The 20,583-nt window shown below is 45.1% G+C and overlaps 1 protein-coding gene across 1 annotated transcript in view; it reads left to right on the top strand.

Moving 5' to 3' along the window:
- LOC306922123 (bifunctional heparan sulfate N-deacetylase/N-sulfotransferase 4-like) overlaps positions 1-20,583 on the top strand; it is a gene marked incomplete at its 5' end in the record, with an annotated part of 66,169 nt that overhangs the window by 35,265 nt on the left and 10,321 nt on the right. Inside the window, 5 exons of the mRNA XM_079499519.1 lie at positions 12,178-12,360; positions 12,715-12,811; positions 16,847-16,970; positions 17,703-17,877; positions 20,137-20,307. Coding sequence (XP_079355645.1) covers positions 12,178-12,360; positions 12,715-12,811; positions 16,847-16,970; positions 17,703-17,877; positions 20,137-20,307 — 750 coding nt within the window. The remainder of the gene's footprint in view (positions 1-12,177; positions 12,361-12,714; positions 12,812-16,846; positions 16,971-17,702; positions 17,878-20,136; positions 20,308-20,583) is intronic.

Below are 20,583 nucleotides of genomic sequence, written 5' to 3' on the forward strand. Positions count from 1 at the left end.
ACCCATTTTGGGCGGGAACCCCTTTTGGTGTTTTTTTAAGCATTTACGTTATACTTTAGCTATTGAAAAATAGCAGATCTACAAGCTCGTAGCGCGGCACCAAGTGCCGCGCTACGAGCTTGTAGGTCTGCTTTTTTTTTAGAAAAATCGTGTAAATGTGGCCCAAATGTTTGAATATGTTATTTTCAGAGCCAACGTTTTTAACTCAAATCTTTGCTTCTGGGGGCAGGGTCCCTGGAACAATTTTCAGATGGGGGTCGGCGGCTAATGACATATATTTTTGGGGCTCCTTGACATGAAAATGTTTGAGAACGAATGACATAGAAACATAGGGTTTTTCCCGAAAACTGTCAGGATTTAGAAGGCATTTGTAGAATCGTTCTCAGGTCTAAATTAGTTAAATGATTGACAGTGTGTGAGTATGAGTGCATGCAGTGCAGTGCGTAATCCTCAACACCTGCACAAATGCGTGCACACTTGTGGACGGACGGACGGACGCCAACATATCGCCCTAGGCTATATTAACCATTTAACACGAATTATGCTAATGGCGTGCATATGCACGTCTTTAGAATCAAAACCGCATGGGGTTCATTGGACGTGTATAGGCATCTTTTCGTCTTTTTTTTTTATTGATAAAAAAATAAAAGAATCATTGTATTTCTTATATGGTGGGAGAGGGGGGGGGGGAGTGGGCAGGGGGGGGGGAGAGAGAGAGAGAGAGAGTGGGCAGGGGGGGGAGACCAGGTGGAGATAACATTTTCAAGTCACGACATGTTGTGTCACTTGAGAATCCACACACACACACACACACACACACACACACACACACACACACACACACACACACACACACACACACACGGTGTCTGTATTGGCATGTGAAATGTCTCTATTTATATACTGCGTGCGTGCGTGCGTGCGTGCGTGCGTGCGTGCGTGCGTGCGTGCGTGCGTGCGTGCGTGCGAGAGAGAGAGAGAGAGGCATGTGTATAAAATGTATGTGTGTGTGTCTCGCTGACATAAGCAGATCTGCAGACATATATCAGGGCTGACATTTAGCGCTTAGCTCTGCCACCAAGCTTATTAGCCAAAGACCAAATATCAGCACAATCCCCCTCCCTCTAGTCCAGCCCATCCTCCTACACATGCCCTCCCCTCAACCCTCCCACCCCACCAAAGTACCACTCAACCATCACACACACACACACAAACACACACACACACACACACACACACACACACACACCGCTATCACTTTGTCCCACTTTCCCAGTCTGCTTCCAGACCCTTGTGGTTTCATGTCAGCTATATTATAACCCAGTGTGGCGCACAAACTTTGTCACTAACGATATGTTCATCTATCTATGCTCGCTGTGCCTCGACACCGTCCTCAATGTACAATATATTTAGTATTATTTGGCCTATAGTCTTCTTTTTTTGTGTGATTTAAAAATGACTCGATGGGAACGATGCGCAAAAACTGTTTTTGTTTTTTTTACCTGTCAGACTGTGATGTCACAATAAAGCCGATTCTGATTTATAGGCTAAAAGGATAATGCGGAAAAAGCGTCCTGGGGACTTATGTGTTCAATTCAGCGACATAGCATAACAAACGTACACATGAATACATCATCAGCAAATACTACGTACTACTACGTACTATGTATACAAAGGAGATATAGGACATAATATAGATACATTTAACTCTCCTTGTGGGAAGTTTGATTTTTTTTTGTCAGGCCAGTTTTGAAAGAGATGGACGGTGGTCAGGGCATTCCACATTATTTTGGCAGTGTCGTCATGTCCAAAATAGGGATGCCATGGTTGGCCAATTGTTTTAATGATGATTTATTATTTAAATATTTACGCATTTGTGCAATCCAAGTGAATCATAGTTAACCCGTTTTGGGTGGGAACCCCTTTTGGTGTTTTAAGCATTATGTTATGCTTTAGCTGTTGAAAAACAGCAGATCTACAAGTTCATAGCGCGGCACCGAGTGCCGCGCTATGAACTTGTAGGCCTGCTATTTTTGAAAAATCGTGCAAATGTGCCTGAAATCTTGGAATATATATTGTTACAGAGCGAGTTTTTTTAACTCAAATCTTTGCTACTGGGAGGGGTCCCTGGAACAACATATTTTCAGATGGTGGTCGGGCGGCCAATGTCATATATATTTGGGGGTCCTTGACATGAATATGTTTGAGAACCACTAGAAACATGGGTTTTTCAGAAAACTGTCAGGATTTAGAAGACAGCGTCCTCAGGTCTAAATGGGTGAAGTTATGTGTGCCCAGTTTAATTCATGGAATTTCTTCGATTTTTCTTTGAGTCGCGGGCTGAACATTTGTGACCAGATTTGACTGAGAGACTGCCATCGCGCAAATTCCAGCTTTTCACCAGCTTTTCCAAAAATGAGTTAATAGCACAGGCAGACTCTTCACATACTAGAGCAGGGGTTCTTAACGTTTTGATCCGGGGACCCCCAGAAATGCTTTGACCCCCGCCCCGCCCCCCTCCCCACCCCCAATACAAATTGCCCGCTACAATAACCATAATAATAGTGAAAATACATCATGAATAAATACTCATAATACTCATTAATAATCATTAAGGAAAGTTTATGCATGTACTATGTGGACCTTGTAAACTCTTAATTTCTCTTTTCCAGCCATTTAGTTGCAACCCCCCCCCCCCCCCCCCCCCCCCTGTACTAGAGCATGTCTGAAATAAGTGTCAGAGCTGACACGTTTTCTCAACTCGCTGTTTCTCTGCAAGACATTACTCTATAAGCCATATCTCCTAAACTGGTGGGTCAAACTGAACAACCAATATGTCATTTTGAAGCTATGATTCCCTGCTTTCACATGACATGAAAAAACGGAAATGGGCTCTGACCACGTGGAGACAGTGGTACGGCTGGACGCGACAGCCTCCGTACGTAACTTAAGTACTTTTACTTCTACTCCACTACATCTCAGAGGCAAAATGTGTACTTTTACTTCACTACAATCATTTGAAAACTTTAGTTACTAGTTACTTTGGCGATTTTAATTTTGATTAGAAAACATACATTAACCACTTCAACCCTATACATTTCGGCATTTTGAACTTGTGAAATGGGACATTCTGCACAATGAATACTTTTATTTTTAGTGCTTTAAGTACATTTTGATGCTGATACTTTTGTACTTTTAGTACAGTTCTAAATTGCAGTATTGGTACTTTTCCTAAGTAAAACAATTGAGTACTTTTTTCCAGCACTGGTCATCTCATGTGGACTGTCTTTGTTTTTCCTGACTTTGTTTTTTCCTTTTCTTTTCTTTTCCTTTTCTTTTCTTGTGATTTGTTATTTTAACTTGATATGGACCCCGAGTCTGAATCCATTAAAGATGGAATTGAAATGGATATTAGTTCCACTCCTCTCATTTATATCAGCGTGCCGTGGGTGTGTCACGTGTGGGTGTGTGCGTACACGCGCGCGAGCGGGTGTGTGTGTGTGCGCATGCAGGCGCGCGTGTGTGTGTGTGCGCGCGTGTGTGTGTGTGTGCGCGCGTGTATTTCCTAGCACTTTATTTCCACTCCTTCATTGCATCTCACTGAACTCCTGCTGATTTGTAATGAAGGCTTTGGCAGCTCATCAACACATGCCGGCAACACACACACACACACACACACACACACACACACACACACACACACACACACACACACACACACACACACACACACACACACACACACACACACACACACACACACACACACACACACACACACAGAGAGAGAGAGAGAGAGAGTGAGGCAAACCAACCCATACTCCAAAAAAGGGGGGCAAATTAGAGAGGAAAGCAATGAAACACAGTGGAATGGAAGAGAGGGAGAGCGATGCAGTAGACGTTGACTAGCCCATTTTGGGCGGGAACCCCTTTTGGCGTTAGCATTATGCTATGCTTTAGCTATTGAAAAATAGCAGATCTACAAGCTCGCAGCGCGCCACCGAGTGGCGCGCTGCGAGCTTGTAGGTCTGCTATTTTTAAAAAAAACGACTGACATAGAAACATAGCTTTTTTTCCAGAAAACTGTCAGGATTTAGAAGACATTTATATAGAATCGTTCCCGGGTCAAAACGGGCTAGAGCAGGCAGAACAAATTGAACTGACATCATTTGCTGTATTGATGTTCAGCTTTCAATTATCCACCAGAGAGAGAGAGAGAGAGAGGGAGAGAGAGAGGGGCGGGGGACATGGTGGATGGGGAGAGAGAGTGGGGCTAGGCTTATGTTTAGCACCAATAACAATTCAATCACAGAGAAATATATGTGGAACTAAGTGGTCCGAGATGGGAAATGGGCCACCCTCTGATACTCTCCTATGGCAGGGCGAGAGGCAGAAATTAACACCGGAGGCAGGGCAGACACGCATGGGCCGTGGAGAAGGAATAACTCAGAGAGAGAGACAGACAGACGGATAGATGAATAGATAGATGGACATTCATATATATATATATATATATATATGGCATTTACACCCATCCGCCTTCTAATGAGAGCGCAACATCTCTCTCGGAAGAGCCACCCGTCGACTTCTCTAATGATATACGGTCGGCAACCCTTCCCCGTGTTTCTTCACTATAGTCCGGTGCAGAAGAACACAGTTTGCCGGCCCACTTCCACAGAGCTGATATCATGAGGTTTATAATCTTCCCTCCTTCTCTGGAATCCTGCCTCAAAGCAGACCAGGGGGGGGGGGGTGTGTGTGTGTGTGTGTGTGTGTGTGTGTGTGTGTGTGTGTGTGTGTGTGTGAGAAGCTAAGAGACCCTTCGGTTGTACCGTTTGTGGCAAAAGCTTGTAAAAAAAAAAAAAGTATCCAAGACCCACACAGCAGAAAACCCCTTTCCTGTACTTTTTTGTGTGGAAAAAGCGCTCAAACATGTCCTGCCTTGATCTCCTTATACCCCCACCGGGCAGACACAGTGCTATACAGAGACGGACGGAGCAGCATCACAGGTTGTGAGCTCGCTGTTTTAAAACCCCTTTTGGGGCGGGAACCCCTTTTGGTGTTAGCATTATGTTATGCTTTAGCTATTGAAAAATAGCAGATCTACAAGCTCATAGCGCGCCACCGAGTGGAGCGCTACGAGCTTGTAGGTCTGCTAAAAATGTAAAATCGAAGAACGACTGACATAGAAACATAGCTTTTTCAGAAAACTGTCAGGATGTAGAAGACATTTTTAGAATCTGATCTCGGGTCAAAAGGGGTTGTTAAGCTATCATGTTGGAGTCGGGTACGACGAGGAGATCAGGTGTGTGTGTGTGTGTGTGTGTGTGTGTGTGTGTGTGTGTGTTGTGTGTGTTGTGTGTGTTGTGTGTGTGTGTGTGCGTGTGCGTGTGCGTGTGCGTGCGCGTGCACGTGTGCGTGCGTGTGAGAGAGAGTGTTTCTGTAGAATTTGGAGGAGACATTGCCTCATGTCGAAGCGACATGCTTCATCAGAGCATCTAGGGCAACGCTAGATTGGAGAGGAAGAAAATTAACTGACATTTCGTTTCGTTGCAGCAGAGAGAGAGAGAGAGAGAGAGAGAGAGAGAGAGACGGGGAGATTGATGGGGCAGAGAAACAGACTGCGATATACCTAATGAATAGATGAACTTATAAATAAAGAAATAGGCGTTTCGGCAAGATTAATAAAAGTGAGGTCGAGGTGTTTACCCATGATATTTATTATTCTCTTTCACGACCCAGTCAGTGCTACGGCGTGGAGAGAAACGGCTGTTTCACCACAAGACAGTGTTGTTTTTGCATGGCAGCAAATTTCTATTTTAGTTTTAGTCGACTAAAATGTCATAAGATTTTAGTCGACTAAATCTGCAGTTGGTTTAGTGGACTAAAATGTATTTTGGCGGGCCTTGATGCCGTCGTAATGGCTGATTTGACACTTTTTACACACAAAATAGCAGATCTACAAGATCCCAACGCGTCGCGCCGTAAAATGACTTATACTGGATCTCTCGTCCACTAGTCCCTTCCTATACCATTTTAGTCTAGTTTTTATTTGTTGACGAAATTGTCAGTATATTTAGTCTTAGTTTGAGTCATCACAGCTTTAGTTTTCGTTCAGTTTCCATTTAGTTTTTGTTAGTAAAAGAAAAAGGTAATCGGCGAACATTTTTCATCTTAGTTTTTAGTCGACGGAATCAACACTGGCTGCAAACACCTGGGCAATGTGTCACGTGCACACAGGCAATGTGGCACGTGCACAGGCAATGTGTCACGTGCACACAGGCAATGCGTCACGTGCACACAGGCAATGTGGCACGTGCACAGGCAATGTGTCACGTGCACACAGGCAATGTGGCACGTGCACAGGCAATGTGTCACGTGCACACAGGCAATGTGGCACGTGCACAGGCAATGTGTCACGTGCACACAGGCAATGTGGCACGTGCACAGGCAATGTGTCACGTGCACACAGGCAATGCGTCACGTGCACACAGGCAATGTGGCACGTGCACAGGCAATGTGTCACGTGCACACAGGCAATGCGTCACGTGCACACAGGCAATGTGGCACGTGCACAGGCAATGTGTCACGTGCACACAGGCAATGCGTCACGTGCACACAGGCAATGTGGCACGTGCACAGGCAATGTGTCACGTGCACACAGGCAATGTGGCACGTGCACAGGCAATGTGTCACGTGCACACAGGCAATGTGGCACGTGCACAGGCAATGTGTCACGTGCACACAGGCAATGTGGCACGTGCACAGGCAATGTGTCACGTGCACACAGGCAATGCGTCACGTGCACACAGGCAATGCGTCACGTGCACAGGCAGTGCGTCACGTGCACAGGCAATGTGTCACGTGCACACTGTGCACAGGCAGAGCTCTTCATTTTGGTAACCAGTAAATTGATGCCGTAGCAACTATGATCTCCTCCTCCGCTGTTTGTTTGCATCGCGAGGGAAAGCCGATCGAGGTCTAGAGAACTGTGCGTGCGTGCGTCACGGTGCGTGCGTGCGTGCGTGCGTGCGTGCGTGCGTGCGTGCGTGCGTGCGTGCGTGCGTGCGTGTGTGTGTGTATGTGTGTGTTTGTGTGTGCACATTAATCTGCCAGACTGGCCTTGCTGCAAGAAAACAACTAAGATTGAGGTGTGGACGGAGGTGAATGAGTTCCCTCGCCCTTCTCTCTCTCTCTCTCTCTCTCTCTCTCTCTCTCTCTCTCTCCTTACATATATAAACTATACTCGTAGATCAGTTACAAATGAATCTGACCTTTCCACTTGTTAGGTACCACGACTGCCTCCACCTCCTCTATTATAACTCTCTCTCTCTCTCTCTCTCTCTCTCTCTCTCTCTCTCTCTCTCTCTCTCTCTCTCTCTCTCTCTATCTCTCTCTCACACACACACACACACATGCATGGACACACTGGACGTGCATGCACGGCTGCACAAGCATATAGTACACGCACGCATGTGTGTGACTGTGTGTGTGTGACTGTGTGTGTGTGTGCGCGCACGCACACCTGCAAAGCGACCCCCTCCCTGAAAAAAATAAAAGGTGTTTTTGATTTCAGTGTGACTCGGGCGTCATAGGATATGGACTCAGTGCTTTGAAGGGAACATAAATCACTCTGTGATCACCCTGCCTGCTTTCCTCTTCCCTCTTCAAAGCACTTGGGGGGGAAAACACAGAGGTTTTCCCAAAGGGGGTTTTTGTAGCGTTTCCCCATTGTCCTCCTCCGCCCATAACCCATTTAGGTCTGACGTAAACATTTAAAAAAATGTATTTTTTTAAATTTTCTGAAAAACCTCATGTTTCTATATCAGTGGCTCTCAATATTTCATGTCAAGGACCCCAAAAAGTATATGTAATTGGCCGCCGACCCCCCCATTTGAAAATATGTTGTTCCAGGAGCAGAAGCAAAGATTTGAGTTAAAAACTGAAACTCTGAAAGAATATATATTCAAAGACTTGAGGCACATTTTCATGATTTTTCAAAAATAGCAGCCCTACGAGTGCCGCGCTACGAGCTTGTATATCTGCTATTTTCCAATAGCTAAAGTATAACATAATGCTTAAAACACCAAAAGGGGGTTCCCGCCCAAAATGGGATAATGAGAACAATAATAGCTATACTGAATATATATAATATATATTGTGTATTATTTATTGACACGATAGCCCTTATCAAAACGCCGCCACAAAGTGCTTTATACAAAAGAAGAAAAGGGGGGGGGGGAGAGAAATCATAAAGGGAAGGAGAGAAACGCCGCCGGGCGCCATAGTAGTATTTCATTGTTTGCGCCGTGCTTCTTTCCCCCCTCAGGCAGTAACTGTAACTGTATGTCATGAAGAATATATCACAACATAAATGCTACACGTTAACCCATTTAGCGCCGAGGCTATAGATTCTATACAATGTCTTCTAAATCACGAGAGTTTTCTGAAAAACCCCTATGTTTCTATCTCAGTGGTTCTCAAACTGTTTCATGTCAAGGACCCCAAAAATTGGCCGCCGACCCCCATCTGAAAATATGTAGTTCCAGGGACCCTCCCCTCCAGAAGCAAAGGTTTGAGTTAAAAACGTTCGCTCTGAAAGAATATAATTATATTCAAAGACTTGTGCCACATTTTCGTGATTTTTCTAAAACAGCAGATCTACAGATCTCTCGGTGCCGCGCTATGAGCTTGTAGATCTGCTATTTTTTAATAGCTAAAGTATAACATAATGCTTTAAAAAAAACACCAACAGGGGGTTCCCGCCCAGAATGGGATAAATGTGGTGGTATCAGCGAAACACTGTACCACCTAACCTACCGTACATTAAGTCTCATTAATTGTCAAGTAGTATTTCCACTTCTCCTCTTGTTTCCGTGAGAGGGTTTTCATTTTCTATATTGCTTTTTTGGCCCTTTCTGTTACAAAGTCGAGTCAGATTCTGATCAAGCATGACGCCTAGTTTGTCCCATTCTGTACGGGAACACCTTTTTGGTGATTTAACCCATTTTGGGCGGGAACCCCTTTTGGTGTTAGCATTATGTTATGCTTTAGCTATTGAAAAATATCAGATCTACAAGCTCGTAGCGCGCCACCGAGTGGCGCGCTACGAGCTTGTAGGTCTGCTATTTTTGAAAAATCGTGAAAATATTTATTTCCGAAAACTGGAGGATTTAGAAGATTTTTTTTTTAATTTTGAGGTCAGGCCTAAATGCGTTAAAGGAGAATTCCATGCTAGAAGGCTTTCTTACCTTTTTTTGTAGTTGTTACGTCCCCACCAAAGAGGTCCAGGTGTTTTTTTTGTTGCAAAACACAATTTACAATTTCGGCATTTAGCAGACACTCTTAATCCAGAACGATTTACATGAACCCATTTTGGGTTAGCATTATGTTATGCTTTAGCTATTGAAAAATAGCAGATCTACAAGCTCATAGCGCGCCACCGAGTGGCGCGCTACGAGCTTGTAGGTCTGCTATTTTTGAAAAATCAAAGAACGACTGACATAGAAACATAGATTTTTCAGAAAACTGTCAGTATTTAGAAGACATGTTTAGAATCTGATCTCAGGTCAAAATGGGTTAAAGGAGAATTCCATGCTAGAAGGCTTTCTTACCTTTTATTTGTAGTTGTTACGTCCCCACCAAAAGAGGTCCAGGTGTTTTTTTTGTTGCAAAACACAATTTACAATTTCGGCTTTTAGCAGACGCTCTTAATCCAGAGCGACTTACATTAAGCAAGAACAAAAACATGGCAATACATCAAATACATACAAAATATAGTTATCATAAATCATACGTATAAGCTAAGAACGTAACGGTGGAATATCTATATAATGAAACTATGCATATATAGTGATACGTCTATGTCACGCGTGCACACACGCACGCACACTCACGCACGCACGCACACACGCACACGCACACACACACACACACACACACACACACACGCGCACGCACACGCACACGGCCCCTATCAGGATACCCAGAGATGATCAGTATGCCGGGGGGCTTTCTGGGTCGGCCGGACGCTGATCCATCAAACGGCGTCGCTTCCTATCTGCGGCAACCTTCAGCGTTAAACAGGAGACTCAACAGCGCTCTGTAACAGGGAGGTGTGTGTGTGTGTGCGCGCGTGTGCGTGTGTGTGTATATACGTGTGTGTGTGTGTGTATATGGGTGTGGGTGCACTGTGTATTGCTTGTGTGTGTGTGTGTGTGTGTGTGTGTGTGTGTGTGTGTGTGTGTGTGTGTGTGTGTGTGTGTGTGTGTGTGTGTGTGTGTGTGTATTGCTAGTGCATGTGTCAGACAGAGAATATACTGAGCATACACATAACTGCACGTGCATTCATGCACACACACACACGCACACACCAAATAATTCATATCTTAATGGCTGATGTTAACATTTCATCCAGACTCTCCGAGTTCCCTGCAGTTGCAGAAGGTTCATGCGTGCGCTCGTGCGTGCGTGCGTGCGTGCGTGCGCACGCTCAGCGTGTGCGCAGCGTGTGTAGCTATCTTAGCTTGTCTCTTTGATCAGCCTATAAAAGCACTGATGCATGGTGAGATGGCCCAGAACGAACACACTCTATATCACTCCTTCTCACCCTCATTCCTCTCTCCTCCACAGACACACGTGCACTCCCTCGGACACGCTCATGCGTGTGTGTGTGTACACACACACACCATTCAGAACACACTTGTACTTCTGCATGCAGCTGCGTCTCTGCTGTCACCTAGTGGACGCGGGGAGCATTACACCGTTGCTGTTAAATGGGCCGGGTGTAGATGATGAGTGTTCCAGCTGTGGCGTTTTCATGATGCAATTTGTTCTTTAGAATGTGCAACTCAACGTCTTTATGCACGAGACGACGCTAAAGTGAATTGGTCAATTGTCATAAAAGAGTGTACACACATGAATGTACATTCATCACCGATCACCGTGCTGAAGACATCTCGGCATCTTTACATCCTCGTTTCTCACTCGGTTTAAAAATGCTTTGCCTTCCAGTGGAATCATACAAACGGTTTGTTCTACAATCCAATATCCAGAGACACAAACGAACTGCCGAGAGAGAATTGTCTGCTTAGCCTAATTCATATAGTATTGCATGACTGTGACACTCTGTGAAAATGTTTATTAAGGTTTTTGTCAGTTTTTTTTCTTCTTCTGCCACAAGTTCTGGCTGCTATTTTTTTTTTTTAAACTTGGCAACATGGTAGAGGGCCATGCCAAACGGTGAGGACGCGAAGCCCACGACCATTGGCCAAAGGGTGGCGCTATAGCACTCAATTGAAAATGCAAACTTTGAACAGGCATAGCTCATGAACCGTTTGACCGACAGCAATACAACTTCGATAGACATATACGTCTCCTCATGAACGAACAACTTTTGTGTTCTGACTTTTGACCTCTGACCTTTTATAGACAAAAACAAATTGGGAGTATTCATATTATTTTTTTAATATAGCTGCAAGCAGCGATATGAGGGGCCAAAGAATGCAGCAATAAGAAAAAGACTATATGCAATACGCACAATGTGCGAGTCTGTTTGCGGCCTGTTCGGGGTACGAACAGCTGCAATACCGCTGGGTGACCGCTCAGTTCAAACGGGTGTGATTTTTTTTCTTATTGCTTGGCCCCGTCGTATCGCTGCTTGCTGCTATATTTGTTTATCAGCATCCCCGTTAGCTTTAGCCATGAGAAAAGCCACTCATCCTGAGATCCGACGAAAACTAAAACAGCTGTATGTACAATCATTCTATAATAAAATGAAAATAAGAAATAAAGATGTAATAAGTGTCAATAACAATGATTGGACAATTTGCATAATAGCATGCCACTATTCCTGTCATAGCAGCTGTGTGATTTTGAGATACGCAGGGCTCCATAATGACCTTTGTTGCATATCGTGTTATGGAATCCCCGAGACTGCACCAACAGTGCTCTGTCACATCTGTGTGTGCGTGCGTGCGCGTGTGTGTGCGTGTGCGTGCGCACGCGTGTTAGCACATGTCTATGTGCTAGCTGTGTACTGTATGTGGCTTGTGTCAGACAGAAAACGTGCACACGTACACACACACATACAAGCGTTCGCGGGGGATGCCGGGGGGATCCATCCACGCGATTTTAATCTCCTCTCTGTACATTTCTTTTGTCTTCTTTCCACTCCAGATCAGTATTTTCATGACGCACCTGTCGAACTACGGCAACGACCGCCTGGGCCTCTACACGTTCGTGCACCTGGCCTCGTTCCTGCGCACGTGGACCAACCTGAACCTCCACACGCTCCCGCCACTCCAGCTGGCTCACAAGTACTTCCAGCTCTTTCCCGAGCAGAGGCACCCGCTGTGGCAGGTATGTCTGTGTCCACAGTGGCGTGCACTTGAAAAAAAGGGCACATACTGTGCCCTTTTGGAAAAAAAGGGCACAGTATGTATGTGGACCCTGGTGACATTGATCAATTCTTGATAAAAAAGATCTGCTTCATTACATTATGTATGCCCCAAAATCTATAAATCTCACACTATTCAGGCAACCGGCCGGTTCCACGCGCTGCCCCTCTAAATGTCTGTGCACGCCACTGTCTGTGTCTGTGGTGTGTGTACGTTACACTCAGTGTTTAATTGGGCTAATTAATGCATTACATGAGTAACACAGTCCATCCATCCATCCATCTTCAACCGCTGTTGTTTGTCCTTCCTGCTGTAGAATCCGTGCGATGACAAAAGGCATAAAGACATCTGGTCTAAGGAGAAGACATGTGACAGGCTGCCCAAATTCATGGTCATAGGCCCACAGAAAACAGGTGGGTTTAATTGCATGGTCATATATAGTAGCCTGGTTAATAAACCAGACCGAATCAGCCGTTGGCAAAAAAAAGTTGCCTACCAGCGGATTACGGTCTGGCGAGGCTCAGTAGCACGCCTCTTTCCTACAGCAGAGAACAGGTCGGACCAATCGGGACACGGTATGCAATATGGGCGGGCTTTGGTACAGTGACGTTCAATGCTTGAGACCTTTGACTGACAGTAGCTCTGACCAATTGCGTCAAAGAGAAAATGTTCCCCGGGAAATGAAATCCAAGTGGAGCCAGCCCAGACTGATATACCGCGACAGTGTTGTGTGATATTAGTCTGGCTTATTAGCCAGGCTACATATATAGGCCCACAGAAAACAGGTGGGTTTAATTGCATGGTCATAGTAGGCCCACAGAAAACAGGTGGGTTTAATTGCATGGTCGTATAGTAGGCCCACAGAAAACAAGTGGGTTTAATTGCATAGTCATAGGCCCACAGAAAACAGGTGGGTTTAATTGCATGGTCATATTTAGGCCCACGGAAAACAGGTGGGTTTAATTGCATGGTCATATATAGGCCCACGGAAAACAGGTGGGTTTAATTGCATGGTCATATATAGGCCCACGGAAAACAGGTGGGTTTAATTGCATGGTCGTATAGTAGGCCCATGGAAAACAGGTGGGTTTAATTGCATGGTCGTATAGTAGGCCCACAGAAAACAGGTGGGTTTAATTGCATAGTCATATAGTAGGCCCACAGAAAACAGGTGGGTTTAATTGCATGGCCATAGGCCCACAGAAAACAGGTGGGTTTAATTGCATAGTTGTATAGTAGGCCCACAGAAAACAGGTGGGTTTAATTGCATAGTCGTATAGTAGGCCCACAGAAAACAGGTGGGTTTAATTGCATAGCCGTATAGTAGGCCCACAGAAAACAGGTGGGTTTAATTGCATAGCCGTATAGTAGGCCCACAGAAAACAGGTGGGTTTAATTGCATAGTTGTATAGTAGGCCCACAAAAAACAGGTGGGTTTAATTGCATAGTCGTATACCCACAGAAAACAGGTGGGTTTAATTGCATAGCCGTATAGTAGGCCCACAGAAAACAGGTGGGTTTAATTGCATAGTCATATATAGGCCCACAGAAAATGAGAAAACAGGTGGGTTTAATTGGATGGTCATACTAGGCCCACAGAAAACGGGTGGGTTTAATTGCATGGTCATAGTAGGCCCACAGAAAACGGGTGGGTTTAATTGCATGGTCATAGTAGGCCCACAGAAAACGGGTGGGTTTAATTGCATGGTCATAGGCCCACAGAAAACAGGTGGGTTTAATTGCATGGTCATATATAGGCCCACAGAAAACAGGTGGGTTTAATTGCATGGTCATAGGCCCACAGAAAACAGGTGGGTTTAATTGCATGGTCATATATAGGCCCACAGAAAACAGGTGGGTTTAATTGCATAGTCATATAGTAGGCCCACAGAAAACAGGTGGGTTTAATTGCATGGTCATAGGCCCACAGAAAACAGGTGGGTTTAATTGCATGGTCATATATAGGCCCACAGAAAACACCTACCATGTGAGGGGGTACACTTACATTTTGTTTTGCAACGCATGTGCATGCACACAGACAGACACACATGCTGAAAGGAAATTCTCTCGAGATGGACCAGATGAAAGCAAATATTGAATTCCTCCCTTCTGCAGGGCTGTGAGAGGGGAGGGGAATAATGTACACATAAAGTACTATTTACCCCCCTCTCTCTCTCTCTCTCTCTCTCTCTCTCTCTCTCTCTCTCTCTCTCTCTCTCTCTACGGCATTCATTTCGAGGTCGTCGTCCCGACCGTGAGCAACAATTAGACTATCTCAATTATCTTCAGATTGCATCGAGTGTGGCCCCGCGGCCGCTCTTGCCCTTGTAATTGCTACTGGTTTGTTGTGGCTTTTAGAGGTGGTGTGAAGATCTTTTGTCGTCGTCAGTGCTGTTGTTTAATTGTCCAGGTTTCATTGTTATCTACCTGGTCATTCTATAGCGAGGACAGCAGCCCAAGAACGAGCATATTGCCGCCCTAGTGTCGTGGTTAGCAGTGATACGATACTTATCACGATACATGGTTGACGATACATGGACGATATTGGTTCATTATGGCGACACGATACGATACGATTCAATGATTTGAAATCGATACAGTAACCATTTAAAATACATTGACATTATTTTAAACCCCTCGATACAATCGATTATTTGTATTGCAAAATGATTCGATACCGATCATTTGCGTTAGGGATGTCCTGATACACTTTTTTCCTTTCCGATCCGATTCCGATACTGAATACCGATACCAGAGAATAATATATATAATAATAAAAAAAGCTATCTAGCCTATATATCTCGTGTTGTGTTTATAGCAAGCTCCTCACTCAAATGTGCACTTGCAGTTTGGGCAACTCCAAAGCAAACTCCACATGCCCACCAACATTTTATTTACCTGCCATAGTGTCAACCCCTTACCCCTATGACCTGTGGTTAGACTGGCATATTCGCCGATACCGATATGACCCGATATGACCAAATGAGGGCCGATCTGATACTTTCCCCGATACCAATAAAGTATCGGGGATACTTTATTGGTATCGGGGAAAGTATTTGCATTTGCATTTGCATTGCAAAACGATACGATGCTATACATAGTCAATGTTGCCGTTTTAATTTCGATATACTTCGATTCTTGAAATTTAAGATAGATTTTTCGATGCAGTTACTATATCGTTACACCCCTACTTAGAGCCTATACCCTATATGTCTTTCATGTGGAAGGTTGTGGGTTCGAACCCTGCCTGGGGTCGACGTCGGCAAGGCCACGCGGTCACAACGGGTTCCTCTCCCGGACGTAAAAACCAAATCCATCCATGGAGTCATTATGGAACGAGAGTTAGAAAATGTGAAGGCATATTCATACTCATATTTTTGGTGACATGCTGACCAGTGTTGTTTTCGTCGACTAAAACTAAGACGAAAAATGTCCGTCGACTACCTTTATCCACTGACGAAAACTAAATGGAGACTAAGCTATGATGACTAAAACTGAGACTAAATTTACTGACAATTTCGTCAACAAATAAAAACTAGACTAAAATGTTTGGAAGGGACTAGTGGACAAGAGATCATTTTACACTTCAGGTTGCATGCTGAAAATAGCCGATCACAAGTTGTGAGCTTGTAGATCGGCTATTTTCAGCAAGTGTAAAATCAGTCATTACGACGGCATCAAGGGTCGCAAAAATACAATTTAGTCGACCAAATCAACTGTAGATTTAGTCGACTAAATGTCATAAGATTTTAGTCGACTAAATCTACAGTTGATTTGGTCGACTAAAACTAGACTAACACTAAGACATTCCAGGTGACTTAAAATGTGACTAAAACTAAAATGGAAGCTATTCAAGAGACTATGACTAAAACTAAAATCAAAATGTGCCGCCAAAAACAACACTGATGCTGACCACCGAAAACTACAACATGACATCATCTCTCTTGTTTTTTTTTACTAACAACCACCGTTTTGGTGGTCACCTTATCACCTTAAAACTGGAGTATGAATAACCCTTACGAGAGCAAGACAAGCACGGGAGTCTCTCAGGGACGACTGGTGTCAAATTTGTAGCGAAGCCCTGGGGCTATGACACACACACACAGACAGGCACACGCACACACACACGTGTACTGTATGCACGTGCACTGCACACACACGCGCACAGAAACGGAAACACACACAATCAGGCATGCACGCGCGCGCACGCACGCATGCACACACACGCACGCACACACACACTTACACATCTTGTCCTGAGTACAGATGCTGTCGTCAGATTGCCAGGAGACCTGGCAGGAGAACGGTCCAGCGTGGATCAGGAGATTAAGCGTGTGCCCGTGTGTGTGCCAACCAACACACAGACCAAACAGTTTCTCCTCCTCTCTCTCTGACCCAAATCACACTTAACCTGGAAAATGACTGATGTCTTTTTTTGTCATTTCCAGGAACAACTGCACTTTATCTCTTTCTCCTCATGCATCCTGCCGTCTCCAGCAACTTCCCCAGTCCCAAGACCTACGAAGAGGTGCAGTTCTTCAACACCAACAACTACCACAAAGGAATCGACTGGTAGGAGGAATTGAGGTCCTTTTATTGTATAAGCTTGTAGGTCTGCTATTTTCGAAAAATCGTGAAAATGCGGCGCAAATCTTTGAATATATATTCTTTCACAGTTAACGTTTTTTTTTTTTTTCATAATTTTTATCCCACGATTTTGCAACCCAGTTTTTTCACCCAGTGTGAATTATCTAATGTAATCCTGGGCGCTACACTTCCTCTGCCAACCTGGGGGGGCAGCGGACTGACCTCATGCCTCCTTCCATGCATGAGGAGTCCAAGCTGCTTCTTTTCACCTGACAGGGGGGAATTTCCCTGGCCGGACGTAGCGCGTGGAAGGAACACGTTATTCCGACCAGTTCCTTTCCCCTCCATCAGGCGCCCCGTCTGGCCAGGGGGAGGTAGTTTAGAGACCAGGATTACTGCATGTTTTTTGTGAGGGTACCTACCCTAGGGGACACGGGGAGAACATGCAAACTCCACACAGAAAGGCCCTTTAGCCAACCCCACCTCGGGTATGGGCACTGATGGACACAGTGAACTTTTTTTAACTCAAATCTTTGCTTCTGGGGAGTCCCAGGAACAACATATTTTCAGATGGGGGGTCGGCGGCCAATCACATATATTTTTGGGGGTTCTTGACATGAAAATGTTTGAGAACGACTGACATAGAAACATGGGGTTTTTCAGAAAAGCTCAGGTCTAAATGGGTAAATGTCTCTCTCTCTCTCTCTCTCTCTTCAGGTACATGGAGTTTTTCCCCGTGCCCTCCAACGTGACCACAGACTTCCTGTTTGAGAAGAGCGCAAACTACTTCCCCTCAGAGGAGGCCCCTCGGCGCGCCGCCGCCCTGCTGGCCAAAGCCAAGATCATCACCCTGCTCATCAACCCCTCCGACAGGGCCTACAGCTGGTACCAGGTACACACGCGCACACACACACACACACACACTTTACGATTTAGGCATTTAACAGACGCTCTTAATCCAGAGCGATTTACAGTAAGCAAGAACAAGAACATGTTAATACATCATATACATAAAAATAGTCATCATGAATCATACGTCAGCTAACAGTGGAATATCTATATAGTGAAACTATGCATATATATACACTATATAGTGCAAGAGTGTGGGCAGCGACCGGGAGCCAATGGAGGGAGCGGAGAAGGGGGGAGACATGTGAGAATTTTAGCTGGTTGAAGACCAAGCGAGCTGCGGCATTTTGGATCAATTGGAGAGGCTTAATGCACACACGCACGCGCGCACGCTCGCACGCACACCTACAGTACACACAAACCTATTACATACAAACGTACAAATTAGCGATGATGACATGACACCTGCGTCGAGCCGTGCTGTGCTTCACCCATCACAGCAAGCGCCCACAGCGCTATTATCTCAGCGTTGAATACATGTGTATTGTTCCGCCGTTTACAGCGTGGAGCGGAAACTTAATGGGCCTCATTCATCAACATGTCTCTCTACGTAGAAAGGTGCGGGAAATCATGGACCACAAAATTATTCAGATGAAATTAAATATGCATTATACCAGTGGCAAGGCGCTGTCTTAATGTGCAGCTTAAATGTTTTGATAAATGTTTAACCCATTTAGGCCTGACGTCGAAATTTTCTATATCAGTTGTGCTCCATATTTCATGTCAAGGACCCCCCAAAAAGTATATGTAATTGGCCACCGAGCCCCATCTGAAAATATGTTATTCCAGGAACCCCCCAGAAGCAAAGATTTGAGTTAAAAACATTCGCTCTGAAAGAATATATATTCAAAGATTTGTGCCACGTTTTCACGATTTTTCTAAAATGGCAGACCTACAAGCTCGTAGCGCGGCACTCGGTGCCGCGCTACGAGCTTGTAGGTCTGCTATTTTTCAATAGCTAAAGTATAACATGATGCTTTAAAACACCAAAAGGGGTTCCCGCCCAGAATGGGTTAATATTTCCCTCAGTGTAAATTTGCCGGCTAATGTTGTGATAAATGAGGGCCATTATACTGTAATTCTGCTGTGAATGAACCACCTAATGGTTCTTCTGTGCTATAACAGACCTGAGACTTGCAACTGTACTTGGTACGCTTTTTTTTCTCCCCCGCCTTCACTCTACATCAAATCTCTTCGCCAATAATAGCCGATTTTATGGATTAAAGCTCTCATGTGACTGATTTCAGACATTTGGACAAGCATGTTGCTCTTAAAGCTCTGTCGCCGTGACAAGCCCAGCTCTTAATTGAGCTTTTATTTAAAGATGAGAGATTGAAGTGGTCAAACTAGCAATATGTTCCAGAAGCATCTTCCATAAAACCCTTAACTCCTATAGCGCCATTTCCGTTGATTAATGCCAATTGAAGCCTAATTTTGATACTAACGCTTACCGCCATTGCCGTTGATTAATGGCAATTACGCTTTTATAGTGCATTCGATCGATCGAGCCATAATGCTACTTACGTTAGCCGGTTAGCTAGCTATGTTGTTAGCACAGCACTGGATCGTCCATCTTAGATCGTCGTCGCCATAATAATCCATTGCTGAGGTGAGCGCCCTTACTGGCCTGCATTCACAAATTCAAGACACCTGTCTTGTGATTTGTCTTGTCTGTGTTTGATGGCCGCTCCAATGCATTTCCAATGGACGCCCATATGGTTTGACCAAACATTTTGTTTGATGGGGGGGAGGGGGGCAGAACACATCCATCAAAGCTGTGTTCAGACACAAGTCAGGTGTCGGACACAAGGCAAGTGTCTTGAATGCAGCCCGGCCCCCTTTTTGAAACTAGCTCCTCGCCACTCGTCCTACACACTTCCACTTGGTTTGAGCCCATCCCGAGTCCCTCTCTCACAGCATCGGAGGGACTCGGGATGCTTTTGTACTTTAGCTATTGAAAAATAGCAGATTTTTCAAAAAATAGACGAGCTTGTAGGGCTGCTATTTTTGAAAAATCGTGAAAATGTGGCGCAAATCTTTGAAGATATATTCTTTCAGAGCAAACGTTTTTAACTCAAATCTTTGCTTCTGAGGGGTTCCTCCTGGAACAACATACATATTTTCAGACGGGGGTCGGCGGCCAATTACATATAATCTTGGGGGTCCTTGACATGAAAATGTTTGAGAACCACTGACACAGAAACATAGGGTTTTTCAAGAAAACTGTCCTTCTCTCTCACAGCACCAGAGGGCCCACGAGGACCACGCCGCCCTTCGCTTCACCTTCTATGATGTCATCAGTGCGAGACGAGGCGCGCCGGCCGAGTTGCGCTCGCTGCAGAACCGCTGTCTCATCCCTGGACTGTACGCCACGCACCTGGAGAGATGGCTGTCTGTCTACCCCACTAACCAGGCACGTACACACACACACACACACCTACCCCGCTACCCAGGCACGTACACACACACACACACACCTACCCCGCTACCCAGGCACGTACACACACACACACACACCTACCCCGCTACCCAGGCACGTACACACACACACACACACCTACCCCGCTACCCAGGCACGTACACACACACACACACACACACACACACACGCACCTGGAGAGATGGCTGTCTGTCTACCCCGCTAACCAGGCACGTACACACACACACACACACACATGCACCTGGAGAG

This window comes from Electrona antarctica (genome assembly GCF_951216825.1).
Source record: "Electrona antarctica genome assembly, chromosome: 4".
Lineage (NCBI taxonomy): Eukaryota > Metazoa > Chordata > Actinopteri > Myctophiformes > Myctophidae > Electrona > Electrona antarctica.